Source organism: Scomber japonicus, chromosome 13, assembly GCF_027409825.1.
Source record: "Scomber japonicus isolate fScoJap1 chromosome 13, fScoJap1.pri, whole genome shotgun sequence".
Classification (NCBI taxonomy): domain Eukaryota; kingdom Metazoa; phylum Chordata; class Actinopteri; order Scombriformes; family Scombridae; genus Scomber; species Scomber japonicus.
The window spans coordinates 29,149,787-29,164,050 of record NC_070590.1 but is presented as its reverse complement, the minus strand read 5'-3'; the positions used below and the strand labels follow the sequence as shown (position 1 = coordinate 29,164,050).

The window sequence follows — 14,264 nt, the reverse complement described above, 5'->3', positions numbered from 1 at the left end:
TTCATTGCGCCACAAGAAGAATATATTCACCTTGCTTCTCTCTTCTTGCTCAGCATAGAATATATATGCGCAGCTATCTGCTTTTTACTAACGGATCATGTCATTTTAGAAATGAACCTAGAACACTGAAGCTGCATGACTTTTGGAGGCTGTTTAATACTAAGCCTGTGTAGAAAATACAAAACATTCCGACATGAATAAGCGTTTGCAGTGTGAGGAGCTGCTGACTATCAGTCATTTCTTGCCTTGTCTTCTTCTCAGTCTTCAGCGTTTGTGTTTGTTGGCTTAAAGCTCAGCAGGCTGCAGGCCACCACGCAGGAGACCCAGTAAAGAACAAGCTGCCCCCCCCCCACCCCCCATTCACTACTGAGCTCCATGCTGAGGAGACAGGCTCCTAATGCAAGCGCTCACAACAGCGCAGGACAGAGCCGTTTGAACTCACTTCAACACCTGACCCCATGCGCTTGTGCAGCTTAAACCATAATCCTCCATTAATGTCAATTAACGTTCTTATTTTATTTTGTAAATCATTGCCCCCCAGCTGGAAACGTAAACGAACAAAATCAAACCGACTTTCCGGTAAGAATACAAATAGAAAAAGGTGAAACAAAACAAACGGAGCCTAGTTCCGATTATTTATATATATATATATACACACACACACACACATATGTATATATATATATATATATATATATATATATATATATATATATATATATATATTCACAGACATAAAAAAACAGTGAAATAGACCAAAAAATGATTTATAAAAATTCCAACAACATGAACAAACTGCAGATAAAATATCAAAAGTAGGCAAATTGAAAAATTTTTAAATTAAAAAATAAAGAGTAGCTTGGAAAATGTTTTGATTGGGATAAAAGTGCAAAAGGATGGGGTAGCATGCGTCTATGTTACATATTTATCATCATCTGTACTGTACACACAAGACATGAGTGGAACATTTAAAAAAAATGTCTTGACTATTAAAGCAATAATAATAATAATAATAGTAATATCGAGATAATAATAATAATAATAAAAAATAATGACGATGATAGCGTTTCGTCAGACATGGACATGTTCATAAATGATAAGGGGCAATTATAAAAAACCAACAGGCCCACTTTGCATGTTTGAATAAATATCAGCATCGTATTGTATTATTTAAAACAGTAACTTATATATTTGTAATGGAAGGAGAGAAAGTGTTATTTACAGTACATGTACAGTGCTTGTAAAACAGCTCTGCAGCCTACTATAGTAGATGATCCGGAGAGCAAATATCATCCTCGATGTCCACGTCGTCATCGTTTTCCTCCAGCAGGTACGAGTCCGGCTGCAGTCCGTGTTTCAGCTCCTCTGCGCTCTTGTCGTTTAGTTCACTCTCGCTGGAGTTATCCGCGGATCTCTCCATCTCTCCTGGTGTTTTCCTGTCATCCTGCGCTTTTCTCAGCTGCTTCTTGTGCTTCATCCGTCGGTTCTGAAACCACGTTTTTACCTGCGGTGGAGCACGCGCGAGGTAAGAAACATATGGATTACAAGGAGGCCTGGTATTTAAACGATCACTAAATCTGTCCTCATGAAGCCAACAAATAGATGTCATTTTTTTTAAATTATTGTGGACATTTCATTACAATATCATTTTTGATGCAGTAAAACAGCTTGTATATATTTATACATATATTAGATTTTGTACTCTAAAAGAATGATTTGTATAGGTTGATATTCGAAATATTCCCTGCATGTTTTTTTTTTAAATGAAAGAAGATCAAACTTTTTTGAATTGAGCACATAAATTCTTCAGTTGTGAATTAGTTGTGTGCGTTCATTCTTCATCTTGTTGTTTATGGATTCATGTTCCGACTGTTTGTTATCTTTAACTGTAAATGATCAGTAAATACACAACATCCAGAAACACACACTCCCCTTAGTAGACTGCCTGACATTTCCTAAATGTCATACTCCAACTGTCGTGCGTGTGCGTGTGTGTGTGTGTGTGTACCTGTGTCTCGGACAGGCTGAGCGCCGTGGCCAGCTCCACTCTCTCCGGTGTGGAAAGGTACCGCTGGATTTCAAACCTCTTCTCCAGGCCTGATAACTGAGAGTCAGAGAAAACCGTCCTGGCCTTCCTGCGTCTGCAGTGCTTCCCTGGTAACTCTGCGTGGTGCTGGAACAAGGCCGGCATCTGCATCCCTACAGGTGAGAGGAAACCGTCAGCTTTCTCCACATATCACTTCAACTCATGATTTGTACTTTGATAACATGATGCTTCTAAAAATGACTCGTTTTTACAAGATAATAATAATAATAATAATTTTAAAAGTATATATTCTTAAAGGTGGACAATAAATACCGTGATAAATAATAAACATTGTAATGAAGTGAAAAATAAATACATACAGTTTTAAAAATAAAAAAATAGGCACAGCTGAATATAGTTATGAGATGCTCAACAAATGTTCATCTACACATTTTGTATGTAATCTTAATTTCAACCACTGTAAAATATTTGATATATTTTTCCAAACTCGTGAGTATTAAAATTCTAATTCTAAATTCTAAAAGTAATATTGACAATGTTCTTATAGTTTAAACAGATGAAATATTTATTTTTCTAATAAAGTGTTTACAGCTTCGGAGTGTCTGAATGCTCAGGTCCAGTATTTCTGTCTTTTTATCAGCTCTGCTACAAGTCTCCTTATCATTGCAGGCCTCACAGATGTGCTTACCAGATGTGAAGAAGTACTGGTGATGCTCTGGCTTGTGGAGAGGATGGTGAGGATGTGGTGCCAGTATTGGCGTTGGCATCAGTGGGTATCCATACTCCAGGATGGGCATCCGGGAGGCCAGCGAGCTGCAGAACGGCGAGGGGATGACCTCTCTCAGCGGCTTAGGTTTGTGCAATAAGATGTCCTCAATAAAAAACGACGTGGACCTCTGCGTGGGAGCCGCAGACGCGTAGTTATTCATACTGATGGTTTTAGTTAGTTTGGGTATTATTCTCCTGTCTTAAACCTGCAGCAGCATCTGCTCCTTTTCTACAAGTCTCCCAGGCTTAAATGCAGCCCCTGTGTGTGTGATCTGTGAATGGCACAACGCCCAGCATCACATTCATGTCAGTAGGAGGGCAGATTCCCAACAACTATTTATTCGGATGGAGTAGCGGATTGGGGGAAATTGATTTGCGCATCAGCCAATTAGAGCATGGGATGGGCGGAGGGAGTTGGAGACGCGAGGGGTCGGTTCTTTATTCTGATTGGCTGAGACGCATTGGAAGCTGCTGAAAAAAGCAAAGAGATTCCAGATAAGCAGCGCACCTGTGACCGCATCACCGTTCATTTGAAAAGCAACTGAAAACCCAACCGAGCACCACTCTTAACGGTGCTTATGTGGTCGCCTAGCAACCGCGCCGTTTTAGCCGATTTCGCGAGCAGTAGCCTGCAAGAGCTGTTCTTTATTTAGTCTAAATAGGACTAAAGATAAAGTTTGAAAACACATGTTAAATGTAGTGGATGACAAAAGATGGACTCTATGAATCATAGTTAGTGCTCCTCATGTAGTGAATTAGGATGACAAAAGATGAATCATAGTTAGTGCTCCTCATGTAGTGAATTAAGATGACAAAATATGGACTCGAGGGGCGCTCGCCATGGTGCTGAAATATTCCCGTTCATTCTCTGTGATACTTTTTCTGTTTACATGATTGTATGAAACATGTAAGATATAAACAAAATGTTTGAACATTGCGATTGAGAATTTCTAGCATCCCTGTGTGACATATTTGGATATTTCTACACCAGTTTATAACTCATCTTTACCTAGAAATGCGCTTTATGTACAACTCAACTCTTTACCTATTACGTTGTGCTGATAGAAGTAAAACACTGCATTGGTTACATGCACTAGTGGAATAATAGTGACTTTGTCCTATAGAAAAATATAAATTAACTTTTTATATGTGTGTGAGCTGCTGGTAAAATACAACACATAGTGAATGTATTTCACACATTGCCTGCATGTGTATTTGTGAAAATGATTTCTTTTGGCATGGCTCTAATATTTCTATAATGACTTGACGCATGGAATTCATTAATTGTATGTAACGCTGATAATTAGTATGTTTCTTTAATGACTTTCTTTAAGTCATCCGTGCAGATAAAGAGACTTTGACACTAAACTTTAGATTGGTTTGGCATGAAACTTGAACATGCGACCACATCCAGCGCTTTTAATTGTTCAGGAAATTCTCTTGAATAACTTCTGCACTTCCTTCCATGTTAGTAGGTTTTGAATCAAGTGATGTAGCCTGTGTCACTGGAGGATTAAGCTGCTACAGGTCTGTCAAGTAATTCCGCCCAAATTGGCTGTAATTGTTGGTATTAAAATCTGGGAGAGTACAAGTGCCGCTCCTGTGCCCATTTGCGAAAGAAAGCGGTGCGCTGTAATTTGTTGATATGGTGTTGTCATCACATTTCCAATCAGGCCGCTTAATGTGAAAGTGTCTTAATGTAGGCAGAATTCACGCTGCAATGCTATTAGGCAATTAAGGGAGATGTTAGAGCGGAAGTTGTAATCCTTGGGCTGGAGGACAGGATTTCCATTTGATGAGATGGAGGGAGAACAAATGAATTACTGGGAATCAGTTAGGCTGGAAAAGCGCCGTTCTGCTTACATTAGTTTGCATATAGGTTTGTGTTAAACGGACACGTGCGTTGTAAATGTAAATGATCACTGTAGGATGATTAATACATATAATAAGTCATAATAATTCGATTCAGTTAGAACTCCTATCTATGATCTAAACTGCTGCAAAAAAAGTGTTCCTAAAAAGTCATTATATTCATATTGTGTCACTGTCGCTTTCCACCATCTGAAAAGTAATTATGGAACCAAATGAAATCAATGAAATCAAAACAAAACAAGATTCCACGAGTCAAAACTACATTGGAAAAGAAAAGAGCCTTTAAAGACATGGCCAGCCAGAGCAGATGGAGGTAACTCTGCTGCACCTGGCTGTGCGTCAATCCCTTTTATGGAGCGCTCCGGGATAACAAGTTGCTTTTAGGGGAAAATTAGAAAGTAAATGAAACAAATGGTGATGAAATCGCCTTTAGGGCCCGTTCTTAAGGCTCGGTTAAGCAGCTTTCTGTGGCCATTTCATTAAGTAAAAATTTTGAGCAGGCAGTGCGTCACTCCTTTAAGTGGCACGTTTGGATAAGAGGTTTGCAGTGCAGCGGGTAATACTGGGCTTATAGTCAGAACAGCCGGGCTGCCGATCGATAGAGCAAATGAATAAAGGGATTTACCTAAATGTATATGAAGAAATAGTATATCAACATTTTTTGGTCTAACCCTTATATTTATTTATTTTACCCTTACAACATTTCCATAATATCATAGAAATAATAATTATGGTACTTTTTATTTTATTTTATTTACAGTATATTAACATAATAATAATAATAATAATAATATAATGCATCCATCAATTTTAAACATAATTGTTTCTATAGAATCTCTGTATTTTATTTTACAGTGCAATAGTTTCCCAAAAAGGATATTGCATGCCTTTTTGTGTGCATTTGTTTGTATTTTTCCACACACTCAGAGTTATTCAGAACTTTTCTATGCAGGCATAATTATATATTGATAACTATACCGCTGTGTAGACACTATGCTTTCCAATGCATTGTCATAAAGCTAAGGAGTGGCTGATGCACTGTATGGCTCACTCATCTATAGAAACAAAATAACCTGGTTAGTTCCACAAACATTATTACATAACTATAACTGAGCACAATAAACAGCAGTTTATTCAATTAAACAACTTTAAAGAAACAGACAATGGAACAAAATATGTATTTGTGAATGAAAACAAAGAGTCACATTTTCCTCAATCTTTTTATTGAAATCATTTCAACTTAGATCATTCATGTTCCAGAGGTAAACTCTAAGTCCATGTTGGTGGTGAAAATCTACACACAGCCTTGATGCAGCTCTCAGGATCAGAATCCATGGCTTATTTCTGGATGATGGTTAAAGTCTTCTAATGAGAGTTAGCGCTTCTGGGGCATTCATGCATCCGATAGGCACACAGATAGAATATACCTGAAAAAACAGAGACGTTATGATCATTATCATATTCATTATGACCATTATCATATTCATTATGACTTCACTTATATGTAGCCTACATCATCAGATGGATTATTAACACATTAAATAAAAGTAGAAGCATTGTGTGTAGTTTAGTACATTTTTAAAAATGTGTATGCTTATGTTTAAACTTACAATACATAACATTTTACATTTATTATCTATAATGTAACTTGACACAATTTTCACCCTATGTGTGATTAGTGTCATTTTAATTAACAGCATAAAATAAAAAAGAGTCTTTTTGATCCTCTCCCAGATTAGACATATTTGAGACATTAAAAAAATAGTCTTCCTCTTTTTATTCTTAGCATGTGAGATGATGGAACATTTAGTTTTCTGTTTGTTTCAGTCCAGTGAAGCTTTATCATATCACAGTCATCACACTTACTGATTAGGACACATATGTGGTTTTTTATACATATCCATACAGTACTGACTTCCCATAATACTAATTGAATGTGTGTCATGTTCATGTCTCTACTTTGTCATTTAGCTGCTGTCTACAGTCTCTGTAAAACAGTTTAACTTCATGGTATTATCAGCATATGGATGCTTTTTCCCATGAAACCATTTTCATATTCAGTATAGTGAAAAGCCTGCTGATCAGCAGGTACTGCACAGCATGGTGGAGGATTCAGAGATGAGCACTTACTAAAAGCATCACTTACTGATAATGTCACATCATTGATTTTGAGGCTTGGCTATGTGTTGACCCATGTACGGTTTGACGCTGAGGAAGTGAGTCATTGCAATGTGTAGTATCACACATGCTCTGCACTTTTTATTGTCTTTATTACACATAACACATGCAATATAAACACCATTGGCTAGGCGTGTATATAACAACATGTAGAGCTGAATACAGTTTTACTTGCTATGCTATTGTATGTTCATTTAATCATGTATATATATATATATATATATATATATATATATATATATATATATATATATATATAAAGTATTTTGAGCCTGTTGTTAGCCATGACATCTCAAGCAACACTTGATGAAATGACACTTCACTGAGTGCATCATAATGTGGCTTATCATATACGTACATATTTAGCAGAAAATGATAAATATAAATATCACAGAATTCCAAACTGATCATACTGCAAGTTAATGACAGCTATTCCAGTTTAGTTTGTTTGGCTGCATGTTTACCTGAAAAGAAGGTGAGCACCACTGAAACCCAGCCAATGATATAGGACCAGGAGAACCTCCAGTTTCCATAGCGTTTCCCGTAGTAGTTAATTGTCACACCAGTGTACACTGCCATTGCTAGAAACACTAAAAAGCCTGGACAGGAGAAAAAGGAACATGTAAAGAAAGTGGATCTGCAAGACTGTACAAGGCCAATATCACTACTGGCAGTTAAACAACTGAAATTATGCTTTTTTTAGGCATTTCATTTGTGACCATGGATTCACTTTTTGTTGTAGAATAACACCTAATTACCTCACTTCACTGAATAGAGGCCACTAGAAATTATGCAAAACAAAGCATTTAAAACAGGAGCATAATGAACCCTCTCTGTCATGAATGAGGCTTTTCATAAAAGTAACAAGCGGCTGTGCTTTGTTGTGAAAGTGCGCTGATAATGGAATAATTAAAAAGCCATTAGTTCATGATGAGTACATTATTATTATTGTTATTATTAATACTATTATATGTTAAAAACCTGCCTTGAGTCTAAATGTTTAGTTGGTAACAATCAATTAAGTTCATAACAAATGCAAACCCACAAAGTATAAAAAGAATAAAGTTGGACTTACATGAGATGAAAAACAATATGCCTGCAGCAAAGGTTTTGTCAAACCTGTCGAAGGAGGAGTAATGGATGAAAGCCATAATGCCAATGATGATGCCAATGAAACAGGCCAAAAGAGAGAGGATCATGAGGGCGCGGGTGGCGTCTAAGTGGGCTGTGGACAAGATCAAAGGTCAATAGAAGTCACTGGTGGAGTCACTGCAAGTCAGCAGAGGTTAATGATCTGAGACGTGACCCTGTTCATGTCAGGCCATGATAACAAGCCAGTATGATGAAGAAGAGGAAATAGAAAGTATCTTTAGAGAAAAAGGGAAAAAATAGACTCAATTACTCATTTCAATCAATCCCAAAGGTTGAGTTAAAATTCAATGAGAGGAGTCCTCAGTAGAGCTTTATCTTCTAGACATATGTTGATGCAAAAATAATTCGTTTTTCTTCTAATGTGGATGAAAAGGAACAGACTATATGAACAATAAATGAAGAGTAAATATGACCAGAACCATTTAATCAACCTGAAATCATTCAGACTGAAAAATCAGATATGGCAGCATTTTATTTCAGATTTAAGTTCACATTCTCTGTGAAATAAAAGTTCCATTTTTGTAGAATGTTACATGAAAATGTGTAGATATGACAGATTTCTGTGACAACCTGTCAGTAAAAGTAAGATTATACTAAAATCCAGTGAAATAACCTCACATGATGAAGCCTATATGATGCTGTGATTTGGAATATTTCTTATACTACTTCCACTTCTATCTAACTGTATGGATAGTCCAGCTTCCCCTCCATGTTCAGACCAGCCATACAAACATTCATACAGGCTTCATTATTTGCAATCCAGATTTTATTATGAGTTTATAGTGCTTGTTGAGTCAGAATACTGTTTATGCAACTGACAAAAAACATAAAAACTCTCATTAGCTGGCTTCACTCACCAATGCTGATGTTGTGTGGGAAGCATTTCCCCGGCATACAGTAGCGCCACAGGCCCTGGTGCATGTAGTTGCCGGACTGCCGATACTGCATCCAGTAATCGGTTGCTGTGGAAACGATCAGGAGGATGTTCCCCACTCCTGCACAGAACAACCCTCCACCCATAAAGCTGTACATCCTGCACCTGCAGAGACACCAAAATACACACACAGAGGAACATAAGGTCACTTAGCATCAGTGGTCAGTAGCGGGGGCCCCCTTCCTCTCCACTTCACACACACACGCACACACACACACACACAGACACACACATACACACACACACACACAGACACACACATACACACACACACACACACACACACACACACACACACACACACACACACACACACACACACACTCTTCAGGCAGAGCAGAGAGGGTCTAAGTGTCAGTAATTGCGTTGTAATGAACATATTATTTCCACTAGATTGAGCTGTGGGGTTGCCTGTGTGTGTATGCTCCACTTTGTTCTCTAGGAGATCAGTCCCTGAAGATGGGCTTTACATACACCCCCCCATCCCCTCACCCCTATCCCTCCACCCCCAATGCACACACATGCACCCAGCCTCTGCCGAGTGCAGCGATGCTTTGATACTTGATACATCTATTGCTTATTGTTCCACCTGGATGCAATATCCAGTAGCAGCCACCCTCCTTCTCATGGAGAGTTTTCAGGGAGTTAAATTTTTTTTTTTATTAGATACTAGATACTAGATAGATATATTTCATTATGTCTGAAGCCTGAACGGGATGCTTGTTGAAGAGCTCTGTGTATTCATTGAAAAGCTCTGTATTTCCGCTGAATTGCATTTCTGCCTGAGCATCCTCTCTGGCAAGTTCCAGCAGCTGTCTCAATCCAAACCAAAGCACTTAAAAAAACAACAACATCCATTTGTAAAACATTTGTAACAACATGTAAAACAAATCAAATATCTCAGAATGTTAGTGTTATGTGCTATATAGACAACTGTACTAATCTAATTTCTGATGCATTTAATATTCTTCTATGTAGTCATTTTCTTCCAAGCCAGGATAGAAACTCCTGAAACAAGCAGTTGATTTTCTTTCAATGCTCACAGGCCTTGGTGGAGGCTTCACTGACCTTGTGAGTTTCCTCTCAGTCACATCACTCAACCCCACCTCCCAAAAAAAGTTCTTCAGCTCTCAAAGAAATACTGTGTATATTTACTGTCAATCATTTCATATTTCATCAATGATACAACCTTTGCACTACAGCACATATGTGGTGATCAGTTTAGAATGAGGCTTCCATTCCTCCATCTGAGGGAGGAAACCTCTAGAGGAGAGGAGTTTTATCTCTGTTTATTCACTGCACTACACTGACATTGACACATATTCATATATGTGCATTTGTACCTAATTGGCTGCAGAGTGAAAATGTTTGTCCTTCTTGAAATGAATCAGACTGCTGTGTGAAGATTCTCTAAAAGACGATAAACGGAGATAAAAGCGTGTCTGTACATTTTCTGATAAGTTGAGAGCTAATATTTGCAACATTCCCTGCAGAGCTCTGACTCCACATGGGGGAATAAAAAAGCACAAAGAAGTAAAAAAACAAATAAAAACACAAATAACTAAACGAACACCAACAGTTATTACACAAAATTCAATATTATCTTACCTTAATCAATCCCTTTTTTGAAGGCGTTTATGAAGACAGGCTTGCCTGACAAAATACAACAAGATCCTATAATGCCAAGACAGGCAGATTTCCAGCAGGCTAATAGCACTAGCGTTTGACGGGGTGAATAGGGGGAAACTGGGGCTACAACAAACACGGCACTGAGACAATAGGCCAGGCCGACTGCCGGCCAATCAGCACCCACCAGTTTTGTGGTTTGGGAATCTGCTGAAAAAACAGAAATGGCGAAAGCTTGGCAAGCTGAAGCAATAGTGATGACTGCATGGTTTTGATTGAAAGTAGAGGGCTGAACTGGCTTTAGTGGAGGGCAAGCCAGGCATTAAATCAGAGTCTTTAGCTGCACCGCTTCTGATTTTTGTCTCATTTCAAAAGCAAACATTGTTACACTGTTGAAAAAGTATTATATACTCATTTAGTTTGAAAATATATCACTTTTCACAAATTGTACTAGTGAATTTTAATTACATTTGCAGTACATAGTAAGTAAGTAATATTACCACATGCAGTAATATTACCACATACACTGTGTGATAAATATTTAGATACACTGATTGTTGTGAGAGCTATAAACTTATAGAACTACAACAGTTTGACAAGACACATTTCAAACAAATTTGACATAGAAAATCATATTTGGCATGAAAAACAAAAGCAGAACTGTAAAAGGAAACATTTTCATTGAAACACTTGTATTGTAAAAAGTTGTTTTGGCACTGAAAGTTCCACTGAAGAATAAAACAGACATTAAAAATATTATCTCATGTTATTTAAATATGTTTACAATATGATGTTTTTATTCAGTATCAGCATATTCAAGTTTGTCTTATTTTCAGTTTTTTATTTCAGTGTCACTAGTTTTCAGTTTCCACTTTCTGTTTTTCAATTTCAACTTGTATTGGTATAGAGAGGAAGGCCTTTGTTAGGCCTACATTACCCAGTATGCCTTGCAGTTCGATGAAGACATCTGAGAGTGATTACATCAGGTGGAGATTTTGATCCACACTGTTATCATTTTTGCTCTAGCACTGTTAGTACGTCACTTTATTAAGCCTTATTCATTTTTATGGTGAGAAAGTAACCGTTTAGGTTCTCAATAGTCAGTCTATAATAATCAGTTGATCTAAATAACACCTGTCTGTAAATCTGCTGCCATGGTTTCTGAGCTGCAGGCCAAATGAAACTAGCCAGCAGCAGTAGTCAGTGGGGGAGTTATATCTGAATTGCGTTTCCTAAACTATCATTTACCTTTGATATTTCTTCTGCATTTATCAGTACTACAAAATACTGTGTATTTAAGAGTCTGTGTAGTAAGTGAGAGTTTGTGCTGTGTGAAACAAGTAGTAAGACACTGACTAAAGTTAATATAAACTGTGATAATCAGGTTCAATGTTTGGTGTCAGCACTGGTGATCTGGTGTCAGGACCAGTGGTCTGGTGTCAGGACTGGTGATCTGGTGTCAGGACCAGTGGTCTGGTGTCAGGACTGGTAGTCTGGTGTCAGGACTGGTGGTCTGGTGTCAGGACTGGTAGTCTGGTGTCAGGACTGGTGGTCTGGTGTCAGGACTGGTAGTCTGGTGTCAGGACTGGTAGTCTGGTGTCAGGACTGGTGGTCTGGTGTCAGGACTGGTAGTCTGGTGTCAGGACTGGTGGTCTGGTGTCAGGACTGGTAGTCTGATGTAGTTTAGTGTACTTTTACCATGTGTGGGTAATGTATTGTACTGCTGCTGATGGTTTCTCTTTCTCTCTTAGTGTGCTTTTATTGTGCGTGTTCAATGTTGTGCACACACTGCAAACCACTTTCTCTCTGGGATAATAATGAAGTTAATCTAAGTTACGGTGGCCCTGAGGGTCACACTGACAAATCACATATTTTTGTGTCTGTGTTTGTGTATGCAGCTCATTGATGCTTTTTTCATGTGTTTGTGTTAAATAAATAAGGGTTATAATGGATAAATACTGGCAGATAATATGACATTCTTAGTTAAACACTCCATATTCTATATTATCAGAATATCAATTTAGAATCAATTTGAAATTATCGCAGAGAGACAGACAGATAGATAGATGGATTTTATTTGTCAATCAGACCATCAGAACCAGATTCCGTTACAATGGCTCAAAAATAGATTAAAAACTGCAACAAGTGCTGTATATTAAGTCTACAGTCTAACACACACAGCAAGTTGTATTATTTGCAGGATTATTAGCAGCAGGAACATTAGCTGGAGTGCACAGCTAGCCAGCTAGATGAACCTGAGCCTCCTGAGTTCATTCTGTTATTGACTGCTTTCTGTAATCTGAATCTGAAATATGATTGTGTTTTGTAAAATGTCGTATTTTGACCCTCAGGGCCACCATACTAAGTAGACAGAATCCAGATGTCTGTCAGGTGTCAGGTGTAAAGGATGGCACTGATCCTTTCTCAGTGATAACTCAGGAACATAGAGCATTCATTTTCATGTATTTGTTACAATGCTGTGTATAATAATATTCTCCTGTAAATCCACTTTGAGAATGGTTGTCAGATATTTGTAGAAGCAGCTCACTAGTCCAGATCCCTTCACTGTGCTCTGACGTGATGTTTACTTCATTCTGATCATCATCTGTCTGTATTTCCTCCTGTTGTGCCTCTTTGCCATATCCAGCCAGGCCTCCCTTTGCTTTGACATACACACGAACACACACACACACACACACACACACACACACACACACACACACACACACGCACAAACCCCGAAGATGAAAGGAGAAGAGTAGCTCCATTACGTGCATTACAGCAAGTTGCTCAGACCAATTGACAACAACAAAATGCCCAGAAAAAGCATTTTTTCTCCCAGAGATTTGAGTGCAGTACTTACATCTAACTTCATTTTTATAGACCACAGCCTATTTTCTTCCATCTGGAGTGTGGCAGCCAGGAGGGCATTTGATATCCTCCCATGCACCATCAAAGTGGACAATATGCCTTCTGTGACAGAAGAGCAAATCCATGTTTTCTTGAATCCATCCAGCTTTTGAGAGATTAATTTTGTTATGGAAAGTCTACATTTATGTGGCATCATCGGTGGGTAAGGAGCTCACGCAGCATTCAGAGAGGTAATGTAACAAGAGTAATTACAAAAAGTGTGTGGCCCATGCAGTGTGCCGGCATTGTAAAAGTCACTAAGCTCAGGCATGTCTGAAATCCTCCTGCACATGGTCTCATGTACACCTGCTTTCTAAAGCGAGATGATCCACACACTGTCACGCCACTTTTTGTCTTGCTGTCTTAGCTGTCCTAAAGCTGTGTCTCATTCACACTCACTTTTATAGTTACATGATTAAAGGCTATGCTGCTTAAGGACAAATAACTGCTGGGTTTATCTAAATACAGCAAAAATGATTGTTTAGCTACATTTTATTCATGGTTCAGTGATAAATAAGGGTTGGCAAGGTAAGTGATTCAAAAATATCTTTAAAAACAGCATCAGGTTTGTTAAAATGTACATTTAGTATTTTTGTTGGTTTTATATAATTTGAAATGACATTTGCACCGTTTTTTACCAAAAGTAAGACTGAATGCTCCTGAAAATGTCAAATGGTGTAACCACAAAAGAATGGTACATATGAAATAGTTTATCTACCTACAGTGGATTTATATTAATAATTAATATAACTAATAAATGTATTTCTACATTTACAT

At 37.9% G+C, this 14,264-nt stretch overlaps 2 protein-coding genes across 2 annotated transcripts; both read right to left on the bottom strand.

Moving 5' to 3' along the window:
- Positions 1–1,261: 1,261 nt before the first annotated feature.
- bsx (brain-specific homeobox) lies at positions 1,262–2,976 on the bottom strand. Its single transcript, XM_053332058.1, has 3 exons — positions 2,736–2,976; positions 2,009–2,199; positions 1,262–1,504 (listed from the first exon to the last, which is right to left on the bottom strand). Exons 1-3 carry the CDS (start codon positions 2,974–2,976, stop codon positions 1,262–1,264), a joined length of 675 nt encoding a protein of 224 aa, XP_053188033.1.
- A 3,076-nt stretch (positions 2,977–6,052) lies between these two features.
- lim2.1 (lens intrinsic membrane protein 2.1) lies at positions 6,053–9,049 on the bottom strand. The gene is made up of 4 exons (XM_053332059.1): positions 8,875–9,049; positions 7,941–8,090; positions 7,330–7,464; positions 6,053–6,114 (listed from the first exon to the last, which is right to left on the bottom strand). Exons 1-4 carry the CDS (start codon positions 9,047–9,049, stop codon positions 6,053–6,055), a joined length of 522 nt encoding a protein of 173 aa, XP_053188034.1.
- Positions 9,050–14,264: the final 5,215 nt, after the last annotated feature.

Coding starts and splice junctions, on each gene's coding strand:
- bsx (XM_053332058.1), bottom strand. CDS start 2,976: ATGAATAACTACGCGTCTGCGGCTCCCACGCAGAGGTCCACGTCGTTT. Junction 2,200..2,735: donor CCAGTACTTCTTCACATCTG/GTAAGCACATCT, acceptor TCTCACCTGTAG/GGATGCAGATGCCGGCCTTG. Junction 1,505..2,008: donor TCAGCCTGTCCGAGACACAG/GTACACACACAC, acceptor GCTCCACCGCAG/GTAAAAACGTGGTTTCAGAA.
- lim2.1 (XM_053332059.1), bottom strand. CDS start 9,049: ATGTACAGCTTTATGGGTGGAGGGTTGTTCTGTGCAGGAGTGGGGAAC. Junction 7,465..7,940: donor CATATTGTTTTTCATCTCAT/GTAAGTCCAACT, acceptor TCTCCTGTCCAG/GCTTTTTAGTGTTTCTAGCA. Junction 6,115..7,329: donor GGTGCTCACCTTCTTTTCAG/GTAAACATGCAG, acceptor CTGTTTTTTCAG/GTATATTCTATCTGTGTGCC.